Raw genomic sequence first — 22,294 nt, 5'->3', positions numbered from 1 at the left:
TCAAGATACATTTGTATTATGATACATTATAGTAATTAATGGTAATATATTCTCAGACTTGGCAAAAACCTGCATCCACCCAGGATAGAACTCGCTGTCATGTCAGACTTTTGATGGGAGCCCATACCATACTCTCTGGCCTCTGGGAATCTTGATAGTAAACTGGCTTTGTACTCAACAGAGAAACCAATTAGCATTTTTCAATGGGCTGCTGAGCTATTCTCATCTTTTCATAAGTCATAACTTTGTTCTCCCATTTTACATGGCTGTCTCTAAAGGGACTATTAATAGTTCTAGATCCTCCAAGATTTGTAAATTAACGCTATACTGGCTGGGGCTAGTCTGAGAGTCCTGCTGCATCACAAGGAGGTGTCAATTCTTCCTCTGAGAGGGGAAGCCACTGACAGTGAGGATGGCCTCTGAAGGCCAGGGAAACCATTACAAATGGAGTGACCTCAAGTTCTTAGTAGTATTCTCAAGCCTTCTTACAATATACAGGAGTTTTATGTGTGTGTGGTCCTGAGGATCGAACCTGGAATTTGAGTATGTTACGTAGGTGCTCTGCTCTGAACAATACTCCCAGACTCCAAGACTTAATATTTAAATTAAACACTCCAGCAGGGAGAATGGGGTCATTGCTCCATAGGCTGGCTAGCCAAATTCCTTAGATGCCAAGTTGCCAGCCCAATTTTAGAGGTATATACTACCATGATTACTTGTCCCCAGTTTGGCAAAGTGGAAAAAATCAGATTACCTTCTCCCAACAGACTATAAAGGAAATATCTAATAACTTCCATAAAGATGTTTGAAATCTTTTCTGTCTCCTCTCAAATGGCATATCTGACATCCCCCTCTCTCTCCCCTTATCAAGTATTTATGTTGCTTGTTGAAGCTGTGAATCTGGACTTGTGATCCAATGGAAGAAATTTCTAGTCCAGAAGTCATTTGTGTCTCTCTCTTCCAGTATATGTATCTACATTGGTATTTGTTGTCAATGTTGCTTATAGTTAATTACATCCTGTTTATGAAGAACTGAAATCAATTGAAAAATTCCTTTCATGTTCTAGAAAATCAAGATTCTACCTGTTAGCTTAAGAATGCTCTACATTCAGTGGGGGAAAGGACCTTGTATTCTAATTTGGCACAAACAAGGGGAAGAAAACTCAGAATTTAAATCTATGATACTTTTAAAATAAGTGAAAATAAGTATGTGCTGAATCTAAGAAAGGTTTGCTGATGGATTTCCTCAGTATAACTTAAAAATATATTAACATTTCTTTTAAAGTTTTTCATATTGTTGCCTCCACTAATATTATTCCACTGAGAAAGTAACTGTTTTCTGCTGACAAGAGGGAAAACAGTAATTGATTGCGCAGCCCATCAGCTCTGGTCATTGCTGCATGTCATGAGACACACAAGTAGACAGGCAGATGGCAACCTCAAGAAATTTCTGGGCAGGGCTACCTGCTTCCACCTAACAGTGGTTCACAGGGAAGTAGGGGGCAGTGAATTAGAAGAAAAGAGGTGATAAGAGAAACAGAAGGAAAAGATGTTAATTTTACATCAGCATAGATATGTAATAAGTTAGAATATTTTCTGTGTTTAGCATATGCCAAACCAAAATTGGTTAGAATTTTACCCTTTTCTGTCTCCCTCAATTTTTAAAAAATTGTGCATAATAGATCTTAGGTAGTAAAACAGAGTAAATAACTTAGTTTTGCTCTACCTGTGACAGGAAACCCATCTCCATTAGGGTCTGAATGAAAGAGCAAAGTTTCCCTATTCCTGTAACCAAATTGCCCAGGGTGGCCTCCAACTTGCAGTCCTCTTGCCTCAGCCTCTTAGTTGCTGGGATTATAGGCAGGTGCCATCATGCGTGGCTCCCCATGGTTTTCTCCTACATGTTGATCATGTAGCAATTATTATCTTAGACCAAGAGGTGTAATGCCATGCAGCTGAAAACATGACTTGGTAATAAATCAAGTATTGAATATTAAAATTAAAAATAAACAATACTAGCAGCGGACCCTTTAATTGGGCATGTCTTGTGTCAGACACTGGTCTAAATACTTTCCATATATTGCCTTATTTGGTCTTCCTAACGACCTGCAAGGCAGTACCACTGTAATCACCCCACCCATCAAATGGGGTTACTGAGGTGGACAGAGGTTGGGTCATTTGGTTGGCCAGTAGGTTAGTGGTAGTGTGGCACCAGCCTCTGCTCTGAGTAGCTCTAGTTCTCCTTTCTCTTATGCAAACTAAACCATTACGTAGGAAGGGTGGATGTCATATGAGACACACAAGTAGACAGGGAGATGGCAGCCTCAAGAAATTTCTGGGCAGGGATACCTAAATGGGAAGTCAGAATTTTGGCTGTAATGCTTAGTATGGCCAGTAATCCCCAATATTTTCTAGATCAGTTGAGTTAGACTTCTCTGGTGTGATATCCAGTGATTTTTATATTTACTGGCAATGGGACACAGATATAATGGAGGCCAAAATCTGACTTTGATGGACTACATTGAGGGCTTAAGTTGAGTTAGGAATATAAGAAAGTGACTGCAAAGGAAGAAGTCAAGGAGATACCTCATCACACTTCAGGACTCAGCGTTAATAGGTGATACGAGACTCACAACTTGAATACTTTCAACTTCCCCACCACTACCACCAAACACTTTTGGAGTACCTGCTATGTGGTGAACAATGTGAGTTGCTGCATTGGGGGTTTAATCTTAAAAGCTCTAAGCTTTCAAGATTTGGTACAGCTTTCATTTGGGGAGTTTTTATCCAGTCCATAGTTCTAGTATACTCCTAATTCTAATTACTGATGAATTAGCTAGAATGTCACATTGAAGCTTGTCTTTACTGGATTCCACTCTAAATCTCTTTTACAGCTTTCAGCATAATATAAAGAAAAGTCCCATGGATGGATTCCCCCCCCCCTTTTTTTTTAATAAAAGGCTAAATTTGGGTACCCAGCATGAGGTAAGCTTTTCTTTTGGTCACCAGGAACTCCTCAACTTTAAACCAAATGTGGTGATGGCTTCATGGCATGAAGCAAGAGCATGTCACTGCCTGGAGAATTAGGCACCCTGCTGACAGTCTGTCTTCAGCATTGATCTTGATGAACCACTGGCAAGTCATTAATTTGTACAAGCAATAGAATTGGCTTTTCTCACATTTGCATACATTTGGACTTACGAATGTATATTAAAAGCTCCATGATTTTAGTTCTTTCATTATTTATGTAGATTTGTGCTTAAGAAATTATTATTTTATCCTACTTAAAAATTAAAAGCATGTACAGGTATAAACTAATAGTATTTTGTAGTAAAAGGATACTATAGATAAGTCCACTGAGAAGCCCAAATATCTGAGAAAATTGTTTCAGAGAGAGAAAGTGATTAAAACTTTATTATACTCATTTGCAATAAAAACACTCTTGAGAGTAGCATTGCCCAGTTTTACCTTTTTTAGGGTAACAGTGATGTTAGGCGACGTAACCCGGCAGGGAATGACAAGCTGCCTTCCTTCCTTCATATATACAACTTTAGGTATTTCACTGTACATCTCTATGAAAGGTCTACCTATATCTGAAAAAAAACCAAAAACCCACAGTTTAAAAAAAAAACATAAAAGTGATTGAAATAGAAACATGTAGACACTGTAGTTGGTGAGGTACTCAACACACAATCAAGGATACACCATACTCCCCTTAAAGTAATTCCTAAATCCATACTCTTTTGTCTCTGAATTTGGACTTCTGTGTTTCTGCCCAGAAAAGGAAAGTTTGCCTAATAAAACCAAATTTCTTATTCAGTTGTTGGCTTTCAATTGGATTGCTCTGATATCCTAACATGCAAGTGAGATATGGGGGACTGCTGTGGGGTAAAACTATAGAAGTACAGTGAGAGAGAAAGGAGACTGTTCTTACCACAGCTATGCTAAGTTCTCCAGGAAGCACCCTCCAGAGCCTTTGTGACAACTCAAAGCCACAGGTGCAGTGTGGAAAGTTAATTCCCTTTGGAGTTAGAGATGATGCAGAAGTGTAATTGGTTAGAGGATTATCATTGGATGATAGAAGCATGATTTAAAGATTTTCTAGACCTTTCTTGATAATGAATAATGAATAAGAAAATCTGAGCTGCTTAGGGGGAGGGTACAAAGTGTGAGAAACAGTGTTGAAAACTGCATTTATTTCGTATGCATATTAGATCTGTTTCTTTAGTATGTACTTCTTATCTACTAAGAGCAAAATATATGCAAGTCCCTGCAGAGAGGTCTGGAAGACTTCAAATTTTTACCAAAATTCCTCCTTCTAAGTGTGGCATTTGGCCCATCTCAAAGGCAAAGAGGATTCAAACCTCCTGTTTAGCTTTCCTATAAATCATCCCTCCCGCCCCGCCCCCTCCTCCAACCAGAATGAACATCAGATGCTTTTAGAAACATTCTCACTGTCCACCTTGCCCTTGCCCTTGCCCTCAGGAATCCCCCTCAGGCAGCCATCTCTTCTGTAATCACTGTGTTCTGATTCTCCCACTTTGGCTCCAGCCTTACATGCCCAGAGTAAACTTTCTCCATTTCGACCCGAAAGAACCAGCCAGGCTTTCACCTGCCTACTGGTCCTCTCAGATCAATCAGTTAGGAAATTCTTAATGCTGAATGGAGAATGAATCGGGAAGAAACAGAAAAAGTCGTCAGGCAGTGGTTGCCTAGAACAACAGATGGTGGCCACACTGATTATTAGGGATTGAGTTGTGCCCCCCAGAACAATAACAAAAGATATGTTTGAAGTTCTAATTCCCCCACACCCCATGCTTCTGAAGTAACCTGATTTGGAAATAGGGTTGCTGAAATGTACTTAAGTATGCTAAGCAGAGTGGGCCCCTAATCTAATATGACTGGCATCCTTTATAAGATGGCCATCTAAGGACAAAGATGGGAACTGATGTGACATCTGTAAGCCAAGGAATGCCATGGATTGGAGGGAAACCACCAGAGGGTAGCAAGAGACAAGGATGTTTTATTCGACAAGTGTCAGAATGGGCTTATCCTTGAAAACACCTTGACTTCAGACGCATGCTGGCATAGAAAAGACTAGAAGCAAATACACTAAAATGTTATCTATGATTATCTTTGGTGGTAGCTCTTCTAGAATGATTTTGTATTATTTTACAATAGTAATCAATTAAAGTTAAAACAAATTATAAAGTATGTTTTAACTTAAGAAAATGTATACATTTTTGCATTTGATTTAGTTTGTCTTCTATAATAGAATGAGACATTAACTGTGAGGATTAATAAAGTTGTATGTTTATTAGGAATTTTCAATGTGTGTAGAACATATGCATATAGGAAAAGCTAATTAATTGGAAGCAAGGGTTTCTTATCAGCATTAAATTCTTCCTCTAAATAAAGTTGCTGAGCTAGACATTCAGTTAGGAACTATTGGGATTTGATCATTCCTTTCCTTCCTCCTGTGAGTCTACATTTTTGTCTCCTTTGTGACTCCCAAGGTAAACACAAACACCAGGAAATGGTTTAATTCATTCAACTAAACTGTAAATCCTTCATATTTAATTTATTGTCTCCTTAAACAACCATGAAAATGTTGAAAAACAAAGGACACTGGCATTAAAAGTTCCTACAGGAAATAGTAAACATCAGTAGAGTCATTTTTAGGCTAGTGAAATGCTAATTCCAAATGAAAATTAGAGTGGCTAATTTGATAAGCCTTGAGTTTCTTCTTCCCCTTTGTCTCTTTGGATCCCTAAACACTTAAATTTTACCACTGCTGTTGGCCAATCCCAAACTGGTCCAAGTGGTACATGCTTGTAATCCCAGCTACTTGGGAAGCTAAGGTAGGAGGATCGAAAATTCAACTTACAATCCAGCTTGGACAATTTAGGGAGATCCTGTCTCAAAATAAAAAGAACTGGGTGGTAAAGTACCCCTGGGTTTCATCCCAGTACTGCAAATAAATAAGCAAGTAATTAAAATAAAAGCCAACTTCAGTTTCAGCACTGGGCCCATAAGAGTTCTGTTCAAAGATGTCAGAACTTCAGTGATTTATGTTCATTCAAACACAATTCAAACCACATGATTTTTATGACAGTGGTGTCATTATAAATCCACTGTGTTTGTAGATGAGCTTATGACTGTAGACACACACACACACACACACACACACACACACACCCACACCACTACTCTCTGGCTTATTAATAGTATACTTCCTCTGCAGTTGCTTCAAGGAAGGGCTAAGAAAGAACTTGTCTGACATAATACAAACATATTTTGTTTTGTAGGACCATAGATACAGAAGAGGTCATGGTTCCATTAATATCACCAGTAAAACCACTTACTACTCCCGTAGGGCACATTTGTTTTTGTCACAAAATTAAAAATGACTTTTGAACCCAGCTACAACTGCAGAGTGGTTTCCTGAGACCAAATTGGCTGGTTGTTAAACGAGTGAGGAAGACCTGCTCCAAAGATTGCCAGTATACTGGCAGCTCAGACACACTGTCACCAGGGATGCAAGCCAACACACAGCTAGGTAAAGGTCACACAGAGGGTAGCAATTCTTAGAGCTCAAAGCAGTAACAGGAAACTGGCATAGAATATGAGGTTTTTTCACCCAATGGGAGTATCTGGACTGTCACTTATCCTTCAGGACAAGAAGTGTGCTTGGACACAGGGAAAGATCAAACAGGGACCCTTGCTCAGAATGGAATTATGTCTATTTTTAAAATGTGTTTTTTCCTTTTGAAATCTGCAGTCATGGGCACATTAAGAAGCATCAGGGCCCCAGCATGCCATCCTTATTCTATTCTGTTTCCTACTGGCATCACCTGGGAATACTGCTGGGTTCAGAGCACATGAATGACTCCTGAAATTTAAGGATATTTTTGACTCAGAAGGGTTCAAGAGTAAATATCTTATTTTCTAGCACATTTACATTTTTATGATCTTTATAAACTTTTCCCAGATTTCCTTTCCCTTAATTTTCATTTTCCTTACCTCCAAGTCCTAGTCATGAGGATTCTTAGTTACTTTAAGAAAGATGTGTAAATTCCTAGAAAGACACAAACTACTTCATTTATTGAGGGTGAATATTATTTCATTTATTGAGGATGAATATTATTTCATTTATTGAGGATGAAATGGAGAGGATAAAAACTCATTAACCAGTCCCATGAAGACAGTTCCATCTAGACAGTTCCATCTTTATGCAATGGATCATCCTTAATACTCAAGGGCATGTTGTCAATTAGTGAAATATTTCATTTGAAATATAAGTGCCCCCCCCAAAAAAAAGGAAAAGAGAGGCAAGTTCTATACTGACTCATACTGTCCATCGAAACTTTTGACAATTCCAAACAGAGTTTTGAAGCAATTGCAACAAAGCTATAGTCGCTATACTAACATCAGGCAAAATAGACTTTAAAATGTTAGTAGAGATAAAAAAGAAAATTTAATAAGAATAAGGGGGTCAATCCATGAGAAATATATAACAATTAAAAACATACATACCTAACAACAGAACATCAAAACTACATGAAGCAAAAACAGAGAGTTGAAGGAAGAAATAGGCAGTTCAACAATAAAAATGGAGATTATAGTACCCTCTTTCAATAATGAATAGAACAACAAGACAGGAAATCAAAAGGGAATAGATAATTTGAATAATACTGTCAACCAACTATACCTGACAATGATCTCTAGAATAGTCTTCCCATCACAGCAGTATACACTTTTCTCCAGTACACATGAAACATTCTCAGGGACATAGCATATGCTAGGTCATAAAACAAATGTAATAAATTTTAAAGAATAAATAATAACAAAGTATGTTGTCTGTCTATAGTGGAATTAAATTAGAAACAAATAACAGGAAAAAACTTGGGAAACTCTCAAAAATGTAGAAATTAAATAACAAATAACTAGTGGTCAAAGAAGAAATCACAAGGAAAATTAGAAAATGCTTTGAAATGAATGAAAATGAAAACAACATGGCAAAACTTTTGGGATGAAGCTAAATGGTAATTAGAGAGAAATTCACATGCAAATGTCTCTATTAAAAAAGAAGAAAGATCTCAATAATCTAACCTTTTACCTTGGGATGTTGGTAAGAATAGCATACTAAGTCTAAAGCAAGGAAAAGGGAGAAAATGATATGTTAGAGTAGAAATTAAAGAGAAAAATAATAATAGAGAAAAACAGTAAACAAAAAGCTGATTCTTTGGAAACAAACACAAGTGACAAAGTTGTCAGATAAGCCAAGAAAAAAAAGAGGGAAGACGTGAATTACTAGAATCAGAAGTGAAACAGTGAATATTACTACTGACATTACTAAAGCAAAAAGTATTATAAAGTAATATAATTGTATGCCAATAAATTATATAACAGATGAAGTGGATAAATTCCTAGAAAGACACAAACTACTGTAACTAATTCAATAAGAAATAGACAACCCAATCAGGCCTATAATAAGAGATCAAATTTGTAATTTCAAAACAAAACAAAAAACTGCTCACAGGGTAAAGCTGAGGCCCAAATGGCAAGTGAATTCTACCAAACTGAAAGAGATAATACTAATTTTTCACAAATCATTCCAAAAAATAGGAAGAGTAAGGAGAACTTCTGAATTCATTCCATGAGGCCAGAATTACTGATACCAAAACTAAAAAAACATTACAAGAAAACTACAGAGTAGTATATGGATATAGGAACAACAAGAACAACAAAGTAGTAAATTAAATCCAGGAACATGTAAAAAGCATTATGCACACTGACCAAGGGGAATTTGTCCCAGGAATACAAGAAGACTGGTTTGACATCTCAATAGCAATCAATGTAATTAATATACCATATCAATAGAGCAAAAACCAAAAACCACATGATTATCACAATAGGTATAGAAAGTATTTTATAAAATCTAACTGATCAAACCCACATAACTACAGTTATCTTATATTAGACAAAGCCTCCAAAAGCATACATTGGAGAAAAGATAGCCTATTCAACAAATGGTGCAGGGAAAACTAGGAATCCATATGCAACAAAATGAAATTAAACACCTATCTCTCACCATGCATAAAACTCAACTCAAAGTGGATCAAGGGCCTAGGAATTAAACCAGAGATACTGCTCCTATTAGAAAATAGGCCCAAATCTTTCCAATCCTGATAACCTTTACTTCTTTTTCTTGTCTAACTGCCATGGCTAGACCCTCTAGTATAGTAGAACTGATAGAGATAAAAAATCCTGTCTTGTTCCTGATATTAGGGAAAAAACATTCAGTATTTCACTGTTAAGTATGGTGTTAGCTGTGGGGTTTTGTTTTCTGTTTTTGTTTTGTTTTTTAAGTGTAATTTATCAGTTTGAGAAAGTTCTATTCTGTTCCTAGTTTGCTGAATGTTTTAATCATGAAATCAGCTGGATTTTTAAAAAAATTTAATTTGTTATATATGACAGCAGAATGTATTACAATTCATAGTATACATATAGAGCACAATTTTTCATATCTGGTTATACACAAAGTGTACATTTGTGTTTTCATACATGCCATTTGTGTCTTCATGTATTTAGGGTAATGATGTCCATCTCATTCCACTGTCTTTCCTACCCTCATGTCCCCTCCCTTCCCTTCCCTCTCCTTTCCCCTATCTAGAGTTCATCTAATCCTCCCATACCCACCCCCAACCCCATTATGAATCAGCATCCTTAAATCAGAAAAAACATTGGGCATTTGTTTTTTTGTGATTGGCTAACTTGACTTAGCATTATATTCTCCAACTCCATCCATTTACCTGCAAATGCCATGATTTTATTATCTTTTAATGCTGAATAATATTCCATTGTGTATATGTAACCCATTTTCTTTATCCATTTATCTACTGAAGGGCATCTAGTTTGGTTCCACAGTTTAGCTATTGTGAATTATGCTGCAATAAACATTGATGTGACTGTATTCCTGTAGTATGCTGCTTTTAAGTCCTTTGGGTAAAGACTGAGGAGAGGGATAGCTGGGTCAAATGGTGGTTCCATTCCCAGTTTTCCAAGGAATCTCCATACTGCTTTCCATATTGGAAAAATGGAAAAAGCTGCACCAATTTGCAGTCCCACCAGCAATGTATGAGTGTGCCTTTTCCCCCACATCCTCGCCAACATTTATTGATTGTATTCTTAATAGCTGCCATTCTGACTGGAGTGAGATGAAATCTTAGAGTAGTTTTGATTTGCATTTCTCTATTTGCTAGAGATGTTGAACATTTTTTCATAAATTTGTTGATTGATTGTATATCATCTTCTGAGAAGTTTTTTGTTCAGTTCCTTGGCCCATTTATTGATTGGGTTATTTATTTATTTTGGTGTTAGATTTTTTACTTCTTTATATTCTCTAGATATTAGTACTCTATCTGATGTGCATGTGGTAAAAATTTGCTCCCAAAATGTAGGCTCTCTGTTCATCTCACTGATTATTTCTTTTGGCTGATAAGAAGCTTTTTCGTTTGAATCCATCTTGTTTATTGATTCTTGATTTTAATTCTTGCATTATAGAAGTCTTATTAAGGAAGTCAGGGCCTAATCTGATATGCTTTGGAAAACAGTCTTTATTTTTGGATAACATGGTCTTGTATAAAGAAAATCCTAAGATTACAAGATATAAGATAAATATATAAAAATGAATCATATTTCTATAACTTGCAATGAACAATTTGGAAATGAATTTATAAAAACAATTCTGTTTTCAACAGCATCAAAAAGAATAAAGTACTTAGTACTAAACAAAAGAAGTGCAAAATTTACACTTTGGAAAACATTGTGAAAGAAATTAAAGAAGATGTAAATAGTTGGGATAATGTCCCACATTTGTGGTTTGGAAGACAATATTGTTAAGATGACAGTACTTGCAAAAGTGATCTACTGCAATGCAATCCTTATCAGAATTTCAGCTAACTTCTTTGTAGAAGTTGACAGTGATTCTAAAATTCTAGATGATTGCCAGAGACCAGAATAGACAAAATAATCTGGGAAAAGAATAATAAAATTGGAGGACTCAATATATCTCAGTTTCTAAACTAAAACTATAAACAATAACACCAGGCATGGTGGTACAGTAACTTGAGAGACTAAGGGAGGAAGATCACAAGTTTCAGGTCAGCCTTAGCAACATAGGCCCTAAACAACTCAGTGAGACCCTGCGAGAAACAGAAAGTTAGATGGTCCATTTTCAGAAACAGTATTTAATTTTAACTGGGATGTAAAGATCCAAGTAACCATTTTTAAGTATAGCCTTTCCCTTTGTCTGTCCCAATTTTAAAATTAGCTAATCATGTAGATTGTAACCCTGAGCTCCTCCTATCAGGGTAAGGGGAAGCACTGCATTAGGGATAAAAGCAGGTGGACTACCTCCCCAAAGCACTTGCTAGCCAAGTTTTGGTAGTACACCCTTCTCGCAGAAGTAAAATTTGCTTTGCTGACCCATTTCTGAGCATGTTTTTGATTTCTTGTGATACCTTGGTATTACTAATAACCCTGTCTGAAAAAAGTTCTGGGGTTGTAGTTCAGTGGTAAAGAACCCTTGAGTTCAGTCCCCAGTACCAAAAAATAACAAATAACAAATAAATAAAACTATAAGCAACAGTTATCAAGACAGATTTAGAGATCAATGGGATAGAACTGAGAGTCCAGAAATAAACCCAGGTCAACTGATTTCCAACAAGACCATTCAATGGGAAAAGCATAATCTTTTCAATAAATGTTGCTAGAACAACTCCACATGCAAAAATGGAGTTGGACCCTTATACAACACCATATATAAATATTAACCAGAAATAGATCAAAGACTTAACTATGAGAGGTAACTCTAAATCTCTTAAAAGAAATCAGAGTTAAATTATCCTATGATATCAAAACTATAAACAATAAAAGAAAAAAATGACAAATTGGACTTTATCAAAATTAAAAACTTGTGTGCTTTTAAGAATATTATCCAGAAATTGAAAAGATAGCCCAAAGAATAGGAGACAATAATTTGCAAATTATGTATCTGCTAGGGTGCTTATATCAAGAATGAAGAAAATAGTTATATATACCCATATATATTTTAAAAATATAGTTGATTTGCATTTCTCTAATTGCAATAGAGAAATGCAAATCAACTATAATTGCATTTATAATTATATAATATATATAATTATAATTATATAATAGCTATATTTAGAATATATAAATCTAGATGTGTTTCATATCTCTAGAATATATAAATGTATTTACAACATATATAAAGTAGTAATAATTTAAGACCTCTTGCAACTTGATAATAAAAACAAATAACACAATTTAAAAATGGGAAAGGGATCTGAACAGACGTTTTTCCAGAGACAAAATCAAAGGATCAATAAACCCATAAAAAGATGTCCAACATCATGAGCCACTAGGAAAATACTAGTGAGAACCATAATGAGATTACACTTCATACCCACTAAAGTGGGCGTCGTAAAAAAAAAAAAAAAAGATACAATGACATGTGTTGGCAAGGGCATAGATAAATCAGAGCCTTCATCCATTGCTGATGGTGCAAACACATTGGAAAACAATCTGGAAGTTCCTCAAATAAACATAGAGTTACCATATGACCCAGAAGTTCCACTCCTGGTTATACAAGAAAATGAAAACTTATGTCGACACAAAAGCTTGCATGCAACGTTTATTAAAACATTATTTTAAAAAGTCAAAAAGTGGAAACATCCCAAATGTCATTCAACTAATAAACAGATAGCTAAAATGAGCTTATCTATATAGTAGACTATTATTCAACAATAGAAAGAAGTGAAGGACTGATACACAATATAACAGATGATTCAAAAATATGCTGAGTAAAAAGAAGCCAGTCACAGAAGACCATATATTGTATGATTCTACTTATGTAAAATGTCCAGAAGAGACAAATCTATAGGAACTGAGAAGAAATTAGCAGTTGCTCAGGGCTGGAGGACCATGGCAGTGGAGGTGACACTGAGTGAGAGTCAAAGAGTTTTTGCGATAATGAAATGTTGTGAAATTGCTGGTTGCATGTATCTGTTAATATGCTAAAAACCACTGAATTTACATTTTAAATAGGTGAATTGTATGGTATGTGAATTACATCCCAATAAAAACTTATTTTGAAAGAAAACAAAACTTTGGGCTCTTTCTTAGAAATAGTGACCTACTGTTTTCTGAGCTGGAATAATTTCTGGATATCTTCCAGGGACAACTCTTCACTTTATGGGTTCTTCTGAGTAGTTCATTCCACATGGAACATGCAATTCAGTATTTTCTGGTAATTTATCCTGGTCATCTAAACGAGTATCACATAACAATTGTCATCACTACTGGTGGATCAGTACCCAGATTCAAAAGTAGTGACCAAGGAATATTAATTGCTCATTTCTGCCACTGAGACCTTACAAAAATATTTCTGTTAGAGCAAGGTAAACAGAGAAAGGCCATTGTGTTTTAGATTCAAGTTGCTATCCTAAAATATTTAAAAAACAGATTATATGTGTACCACAAAATAAGAAGCAACAAAGATAACAAAGCTCTTTACTTACTACCTACCTTTCTTCAGATGTGATTTTTGCTTAGAAGCCTTATTGCCTTGCTTATCACAGTGGATGGAATAGCAGGAGAAGAGAAAAGGGAAGGGTCAAGAGAGAAAAGAACGAGGATGATGCCTCAGCCTCTTTCCTGCCTCTATGAATTTGCCCCTTGGAATGGGGGCTCTAACTTCGGGGGATCAGGATAATCTATCACCCTACCCCACATAGCACACAATCAACAGATGTTTATGGAAAGGACATCAGATGAGGCGGGCAGGGGAAAAAAGGGGGGAATTAGAATGTATTATGTACCTGGCAGTGTGCATCAGGCCCAGGCCAGGGACTCAAGGTTCTTATGGTCTAGCTGCATAGACAACACCTGCACAACACCTCCCACCAGGATTGTTCATATTGATTAGAGGAAAGAGTAAATAGTAAATTTTGCCTTAAAGAGGGGTAGGGACATCATTTTTAAAATTTATAGCTAAACTCTAGGTCACTTGAAGGTTTTAGTGAGAGTGAAATGCTGGATAGATGGTAAGCTTGATAAACTATCAGGTCAAGAAAGTCCCTGGTTTTCTGTGCCCCTCAGGTATTCACACGAACCGCAGTTGGTAGATTTCTGTGTCCTTCTCTCCAGATGACTGACCTCAGTCAGATCTTCCAACTTCGTCAGTTTAGGCATTAGAGAGAGGAGAGGAGAGGAAGAAAGGAGAGTGAGGAAGGAAAGAATGAAAAAGAAAGGGAGGAAGGAAAATGAAACAAATGAAGGAGGAAGGAAAGGAAAAACAAGCATCTGTAATAAACTGCTATAACTCTTCTACTGGCAAGATTTTTGGTCATGTTCCAAGTTCTATGATTCCTCTGAGTCATAAAATAAGAATAAGGGACTTTTAGGATGTCTGAAGACTGCATCTCATGAAGATGCTGAGTACCAGAGAGGAGAGACCTTCCACAGCACAGGAAGACTAGTGATGACCAAGCCAAACCTGAATTTGGGTTTCCTAATCCTGGACCAGACTATATTCACCACACCAAAATCTGACCCTGCTCTTCCTGAATATCTTGGGAACAATTACACCTTCAATTGCCCACACCTAGTGGGAGAGAAGTGATGGCCCCAAGACAGAGGTAACATGAAACTTCCTGATGGAACCTAGCAATGTGAAAAAAATAGACTGATAAGTTCCACGATTTGAACTGAGCTTGAGTCACAGGATCCCTTCTTAGCTCTCTGCTCTAAGGTTTTGGGGCCTCTAGGAGAGACTTTGTGGTGACCACCTCAGAACTAACAGCCAAATGAGCACCAGCCCTGGTTGGTTCATGGAGATTAGAGAGGACATCCCCTCTCAAGGGCAGGGGAGGTTTTGTCAGAGTCTCTCGTTGGGACACTGGGTCTCCTGGAGAAGAGCCTCCATGAATTCCATCAGGACAGCCCCTACTTCCTGCTCATAAGCAGGGGAAGTTGGGAGCCAGAGTTCATGGAGGTGCTGTGCTGATGACCTCTGCCACTGGGGGACTCTCTGGGCCTCAGCTTCCTCATCTAGAACACAGGATAGGCACTGTTCTGTTCCCCAAACATGATTTGTTTGAACTCATTTGAAATGTTCACACTAGGTATGGAGTATTCTATACTGATGTCCCTCTGGGGCCAGGCAAGGAAGGAAAATGAGTGGAGGAACTGGAGGGAAGACTGTAGGATTGGTATTGGTGGCAGTTTAGTATGTGAGGAGTAGGTCTGAAAAGGGGAGCTCTTGCTCACTACAGTCATTTATTGCCAAGTGGGAATATGGGCCAATGTGGCTAGAGTTTCCAGTTCATAAAGTAAGTAGGAAATCAGATTCTTAACTTTCCAATTTTGAGTATTGGCAGCCAAATGTGCTGTGCCTGCCAGTCTGGCCTGAATCTGACATGCCTACTTCCAGTTTGCAATCCTGTACTGCACATGAAAGTGCAAGGAAGTTGGGGTGGAAGCCCAGGCAAGGCAGATTGGAGACCAGGGGCTTCAGAGGCAACCAGTCCTGGGCCCAAAGCTTGATTAGATAATTTATGAAGTATGCAACCTTGAACATCATATCGAATGCCTCCAACTTTTTGAAAAAGACTGATGAGAGAGTTTATCTCATTGGATTGTTTTGAAATGAACCTGAGCCAGAAATCAGTAAATTATATTGACATACACTGGGTACTTAAAGAATCCCAACATGGAAAGGTTCTGAGACATCATCTCATCCAGTCCCACCAAGCAAGCACCTTTCCTGTGCTAAATTTCCTACATACTTTGGGGACTCCCTCTTTCCCAAGACAGTTCATTCCATGTTTAGATAGCTTTAGGTGTTAAAAAGTGTTTCCTCATGTCAAGCTGCCTTCTTGACTTCTTTTGTTCTTAGATAGTTGTTCTGCTGTCCAGGATCATAAGGATAAAGTTTAATCTCTTTTTCACTTGGAAGGAGACCATCACACTCCCATCTCCTATTTTCACACCCAGTTCTTTACTTTTTTAGATTAAACATGTCAATCCCTTCAGTCATTCCTTGCCGATGAAAATAAACTTGTGAAATTATTTAATGCCTATAACCTATGAGGCAGGTACCCATTTTACAGATGATGTAATATAAAGAGTTTAAATAATTTGCTTTGGAAATCCTATGTTCAGTGATTCTCTTGAGGTGTAAACTAAACAATAATATTGGTACCTTTATTCTGGACATTATATGTTTATTAATGCATCCCACAGTTGGATTCATTCTCTCCATGAATGCTGAGTCATCTGAAAGCCTGAAATCTTTCGCAGGTGTGCTGTCTAGGCCACAAGTTACCCCACATAGAACAAGGAGAGTTAGTGAGTTTTGCCAGCCAAATATAGGCCTTTATATCTATTCCTGTCGAATCGAGTTTTGCTAATCACAGTTCACTGTTCTAGTCTGTTGGACATTTTCTCGGCCATGAGTTTTGGCTTCCAGATTGGGGTCATTTTCTCACTGTTCCCTCAATTTCCTCTTCAAAGTCAAGGAAGCCAGGCAAAACTAATATAATCTTAAAATCCCATGTTCCTTTCTCTCACTTAACAAACATTTAATGGTTCTATGTGCCAGACCCTGTGCTGGGTCCTGGGGCTATCATGGTAAGCAAAATAGACTGAATTCTGATCCAAGCAAAGCTGGTGAGAGATGAGTTCTGTGTGAAAGGAGACGGTCAGCAGAAGCACCCCTTCTAGTTTGGAGGAGCCTGGGGCAGCTTCCAGAAAGGCTGCTGTTTAACTTTAGGCCTGAAAAATGAGTAGGAGCCAGTTGATATAGAAGACCTGTGGGGAGGAGTGGAACCAGGTAGGGAGTTTCCCAGGAGAGCAACCACTTATACTGCTCTTTTCCCATAATGCTCTGCTATCAAATTATAAGCTCCTTGAAAGCTGAGGGTCTCCTAACAACTTTCTGGTAGTGATCCTAACCTCATTTTACAGATGAAGAAAACAAGCCTCAAAAGATTCTAGTAACAGTAATAGTAATAAACACATATAGTGAGCATTATACACCAAACAGTTCCAAATGTTTTATATATATGAACTCCTGACTATGAGAGGTGGTTAAGGGCAAAAACTTTGTCACTTTCTCTGTGGTGAGAAAAAGTGGTAAAGTTTTTAGTTAATATGACCTTAGGCAAGTTACTTAACCTTCTGTGAAACAGATGAATACGGTAATGCTTCCCATTAAGGTGAGGAACAAGGTGAGGATCTCCCCTCTCTAGTGCTTTTCAACATCATATTGGTAGTCCTATGTAATATAGTAAGATAAGAAAAGGAAAAAAAAGGTAGGAAGATAGGAAAGGAAAAATGTTTTTGTTTGCAGATGACATGATCATCTGTATAAAAAATCTAAAAAAAACAATAACAAAAATTTCTGGATATAATATGTGAATATAATAAGGTTTCAGGATACAGAGTTAATATAAAAAAGTCAAATGCTGGGAGGGTGAAAAAGAGAAATTATGAGGGACTTCTAGGGACTGGGAGGTGTGCCGGGGGAGGAGAAGGAAGGGAGAGGGGCTTGAGGATAGAAGGAGGGTGGATGGACATGATCAGTGCACAATGTATGCATGTATGGAAATAACACGGTGAGTTCTGGTAATTTGTACAATCAATGTTAATAATAAAGTCAGCTGCTTTCCTATTAACCAACAATGAAGAAGAGTTTGAAATTAAAAACAATACTATTTACTTTAGCATTCACCAAATGAAATACTTAGGCACAAACATAATAAAATACATATCAAGAATCTATATGTGTGAGGAATATAGGAAACTAATAGGAGTAAAACCAAAAAGTTAAATAGATGGAGGGATGGTCCAGGTTCATACATAAGAAGACTCAATATTATCAAAGTGTCAGCTCTTCACAGTTCAATTTTTAGATTCCATGCAATCTCAGTTAAAATCTCAGAGATTATTTTGTGGCTATTGACAAACTGATTTTAAAGTTTATATGAGGAATCAAGAGACCCAGCATAGCCAACACATTATCTAAAGAGAACAAAGTTGGAGGATTAACTAAAATTTAGTTTGATTCAAGACTAACTATAAAGCTACAATAATCACTACAGTGTGGTATCAGAAAAAAAATAGACAAATAGATCAGTGAAATAGGATAGATCCACATAAATACAGTCAACTAATTTTTGACAAAGGAACAAAGGCAAATCAATGGGCAAAGATAGTGTTTTCAACAAATGATGCTAGAACAATGGGACATCCATGTGCAAACAAAACCAAAACAAACAAACAAACAAAACCCCATAGGCACAGACCTTACACTCTTCTTAAAAATTAACTCAAAATGGATCCTAGACCTAGATATAAAATGCAAAATTATACAACTCCCAGAACATAGGAGAAAAACTAGATAACCATAAGTATGGCAATTAGTTTTTAGGTAAAACATCAAAGGCATAATCCATGAAAGAATGAATTGATAAGAGGGACTCATTAAAATCAAAAGCTTTTGCTCCACCAAACACAATAGCAAGAGAATAAGAAGACAAGCCACAGACTGGGAGAAAATATTTGCAAAAGACAGCTGACAGTTATTCTAAATATACAAAGAACCCTTAAAACTCAACAATAAGAAAATAAACATATTTAAAAATAGGCCAAAGATCTTAACATTTTACCAAAGAAGATGTATTGATGGCAAATTAGCATATGAAAAGGTGTTCATATCATGTCATCAGGGAAATGCAATGAGATACCATTACATATGTATGTAGAATGGCCAAAATCTGAACTGTTACTGCTAATGGGAAGGTAAAATGGTCCAGCCACTTTGAAGGACAGTTTGTAATTTCTTACAAAACTAGACATACTCTTATAATCCAGCAATCATGCTCCTTGGTATTTACCCCAAGGAGTTGAAAACTTACACACACAAAACCTGTGCATGGATATGTTTTTAGCAGATTTATTCATAATTGCGAAGATTTGGAAGCAACCAAGTGTCCTTCACTAGGTGAATGTTAAATAAACTGTAGTACATCTAGACAATAAAATATTATTTAGCACCAACAGATCTATCAAACCATGAAAAGACATGGAGGAAACTTAAATGCATATTACTAAACAAAACAAGCCAATCTGGAATGGATATACACTGTATGATTCCAACCATATGAATTGTGGAAAAAGCCAAATTATGGAAACAGTAAAAAAGAAGATCAGTGTTTGCCCTGGATAAGGATAAGGGTTGGGGGAAGAGATGACTAGGTGAAGCACAGAGGATTTTTAGGGCAGTGGAAACAATATGTATGATACTACAATGATGGATACATGTCATTCTGCATTTGTCTAAATTCACTGAATGTACATCACCAAGAGTGAACCCTAATGTAAACTATAAACTTTGGTGATTAACTTGTCTCAATGTAGGCTCACCAGTTATAAGAAATATACCATATTAGTGGGGGACATTGATAATGGGGAGTTGGTGGTGGTGCATGTGAGTATAGGGAATATCTCTGTACCTTCCTCTTGACTTTGCTATGAACCTGCAACTGAGCTATGAAAGAAGTAATTTTTAAAATTATTCATTTTATATATATACTTACGCGTACAGACACACACATCATTAAAAATATGACAGTGTAATTTCACTGGGTTGTTGTGAGGATGAAATCTGTTCACATGTGTAAAGTGTTTAGGATGGTGCTTCACAGAGAATAAAATCTACTTAAATATTAGCCATTATTCTTGTGCAACTTTTCCAAAGTCAAAGACCTGGAAAGTATCATGAAACCCAGGTCATGTTGTTTCAACTATAGCTTATTAATTGATATTTGATGAAGGAAGGAAGGAAGGGAGGGGCGTTTACTGTTTTAGTAAACCACAGATTTTGAATAGCACAGTTAGTCACAATGACTACCAGAGTAACTCAGCAAAAGGCTCCAAGTGACAGAACAATAAATATTTTAAATAATAAGGGAAAATTGAAGTGTATCAGAACTGCAAGGACCATACAAATCGAAACAGATTACCTCTTCCTCTCTAGGCAGAACAGGCATTTAATTATCATTATCAAAGTTATAAAATGTCAGAAACTCAAAGGCTTTTCAGCTTAAGGGGATTTCTTCTGAAAAAGTCCCTTCCTCATTTTTTAAAACGATATACTTGGATATTTTTATAAATCCTCAAAACTATAATAAAGTTTTGATCCACTGTTTTTCACACTTCTTTTTTGGGGGGAAATGAGAGCATATGGTGAATTTTATTTGGACTTCACTACCATTTAGAGATTTCATAATTCCATCCTAGTCATCAACTTTTCAGAGTCTTAGATTGTATCCAAGTGGCTTATTCAAATTATGTTCATTCTGATTATTTTTGAGTATTTGTGTAGTTTTACTAAATGCCTACTGATATACAATTGTGTTTTTTCTAGCAAGGCTCAGCCATGTGGCTCTACAGAACCGGCATGCCAAAATTTCCTATTATGGAGCCTAGGGAGCACTAGGAATTGCTCTCATTTGTAAGGTAATGGCCTGAACATTTGATTGGTAGTATCAAGTGCCGAGGATGACATTCCTAAGAACATACCAAGTGAACACAAGATCTGGGGTAGGGGCTAAGGAAAGAAAATGCAACAGGTCTCACTGCCAACAAACCCACCATTAGTGGCTTCCATCCTAATTACATGTGTTTCCATACTAGAATTGAGGTCCCTTGGTGTTCAATACAGAAACCTTTCTGGAAGGGAAATGTGAAATGGCAGGGCTTAAAGATATCAAGAATGTCTTCCATCAAATTTTCATGTACTGGAAAGGAAAATAGTTAAGAATTAAGTTACTCTGCTCTAAACTCTTGCCATGTGGTCCTAATCTGCTGTGATGGATAGAATGCTTCAGTATTAGAGGGAGCACATAGCCAGAATATAGTGCAGTCTCTTTCCCAAGGAAAAACCTGCGATACCAAACAACATTCAGTGCACATGTTAAACCTCAGACATATTTGTATTCTCCTCTTTCACAATTTCATCAAAATGGGGGACAAAGAAAATCCAGCAAAACCTGACCTTATAAAATTCCTAGAGATTTCTAGTAGAAAATCATTTGAAGTAGAATTCTGTAAGTGCAAATCAGCCTGCTAACGTGTTGGGAAAGCCACCTGGGTTTCAGAAGTGTGGTCCAGAGGCTGAGAGTCCAGACTTTGTTCACTCCAATGTACTCATCTGTCTCTTGAGCAAATGCACAGGAGAAAAACAGGATCCGTTACCCAGCCTGTCTATATTCCCTGCTTCTTGGAGATACAGGGGCTCAAGTGACTACTATGGTAGAAACCATAGATAATCCCTGGGACTTGAAAACTAACTCATACAGGAAGACCTGTACTAGAAGAAAAACAAGTATCAAGAAATAAGTGGAAGAAGCCAAGTTTAGGGAGAGTTGCAAGGAATAAGGAAAGGATAGATTGTTGTGGGGAAGGGGAGATGTTGAAAACTAAAATCTAAAACCAGAAGACTCTAGACATTAGCCAAGCAATAACAGGTAATTGTCATAGATTTCCAAAAAAATCCAGATCTAAAGAATTCAGCCAACTAGTATGGCCAAGTGTTCTTTTTATTTATTTTTTAAAGTTGGTATCTTGATTGTTTTCTTCCTACAGAACATAAACTGTTTTAGTCTATTTTCTCTTGGAGGAAGATTTTGATGAATAGAAACTTAAAGTTTCTCTCACAAAAATAACAATGATCCCACTGAAATTCCTTAGAGGCTTTGACACCCTGTTCAGCCATGCCATGCCCTCGTTGCCCATCATGACTTCTGCATTGCAAGCATCACTACCCGCTTAGGATGAAAAGCTTACATCAGAGGACCTTAGAAGAGTCATTTGATCATTACAGGGGGAAGTGGACACAGAGAGGCTCTGTGAGTCAGTCTACAATTGCTAGTTTTGCCACTGATGTCCCTGCTTGTTACGTTGGCCATTTTTTGGGGGGGTCCCACTTGCCATACCCACACAGCAAATTGGGTGACACACACCAGCTATGCAACCTTCCCATCATCAGACAGTACTTACTGAGCACCTCCTATGTGTACCCAATTGTGGAAAATCTGGGAAGAAATTTAAAGGAAGGCAATGTTGTGACAGAGTGTCCATGCTCCATACAATACTAAGAGGGCTCCTTGTTAAGGTCTAGGAGGAGTCTTCTTCATTCTTCACA

The 22,294-nt window shown here is 37.1% G+C and overlaps 1 protein-coding gene across 2 annotated transcripts in view; it reads right to left on the bottom strand.

Annotated features, from left to right (window-relative positions):
- Positions 1-22,294, bottom strand: part of Flt1 (fms related receptor tyrosine kinase 1) — a 173,868-nt gene that overhangs the window by 117,463 nt on the left and 34,111 nt on the right. For both annotated transcript variants that reach the window (XM_071611579.1, XM_027928878.2), the window contains exon 4: positions 3,469-3,593. In XM_071611579.1, coding sequence (XP_071467680.1) covers positions 3,469-3,593 — 125 coding nt within the window. The remainder of the gene's footprint in view (positions 1-3,468; positions 3,594-22,294) is intronic.

This window comes from Marmota flaviventris, chromosome 4 (genome assembly GCF_047511675.1).
Source record: "Marmota flaviventris isolate mMarFla1 chromosome 4, mMarFla1.hap1, whole genome shotgun sequence".
Taxonomy (NCBI): domain Eukaryota; kingdom Metazoa; phylum Chordata; class Mammalia; order Rodentia; family Sciuridae; genus Marmota; species Marmota flaviventris.
Note: the sequence above shows the minus strand (reverse complement) of the source record. Positions and strands in the feature narration are given on the sequence as shown.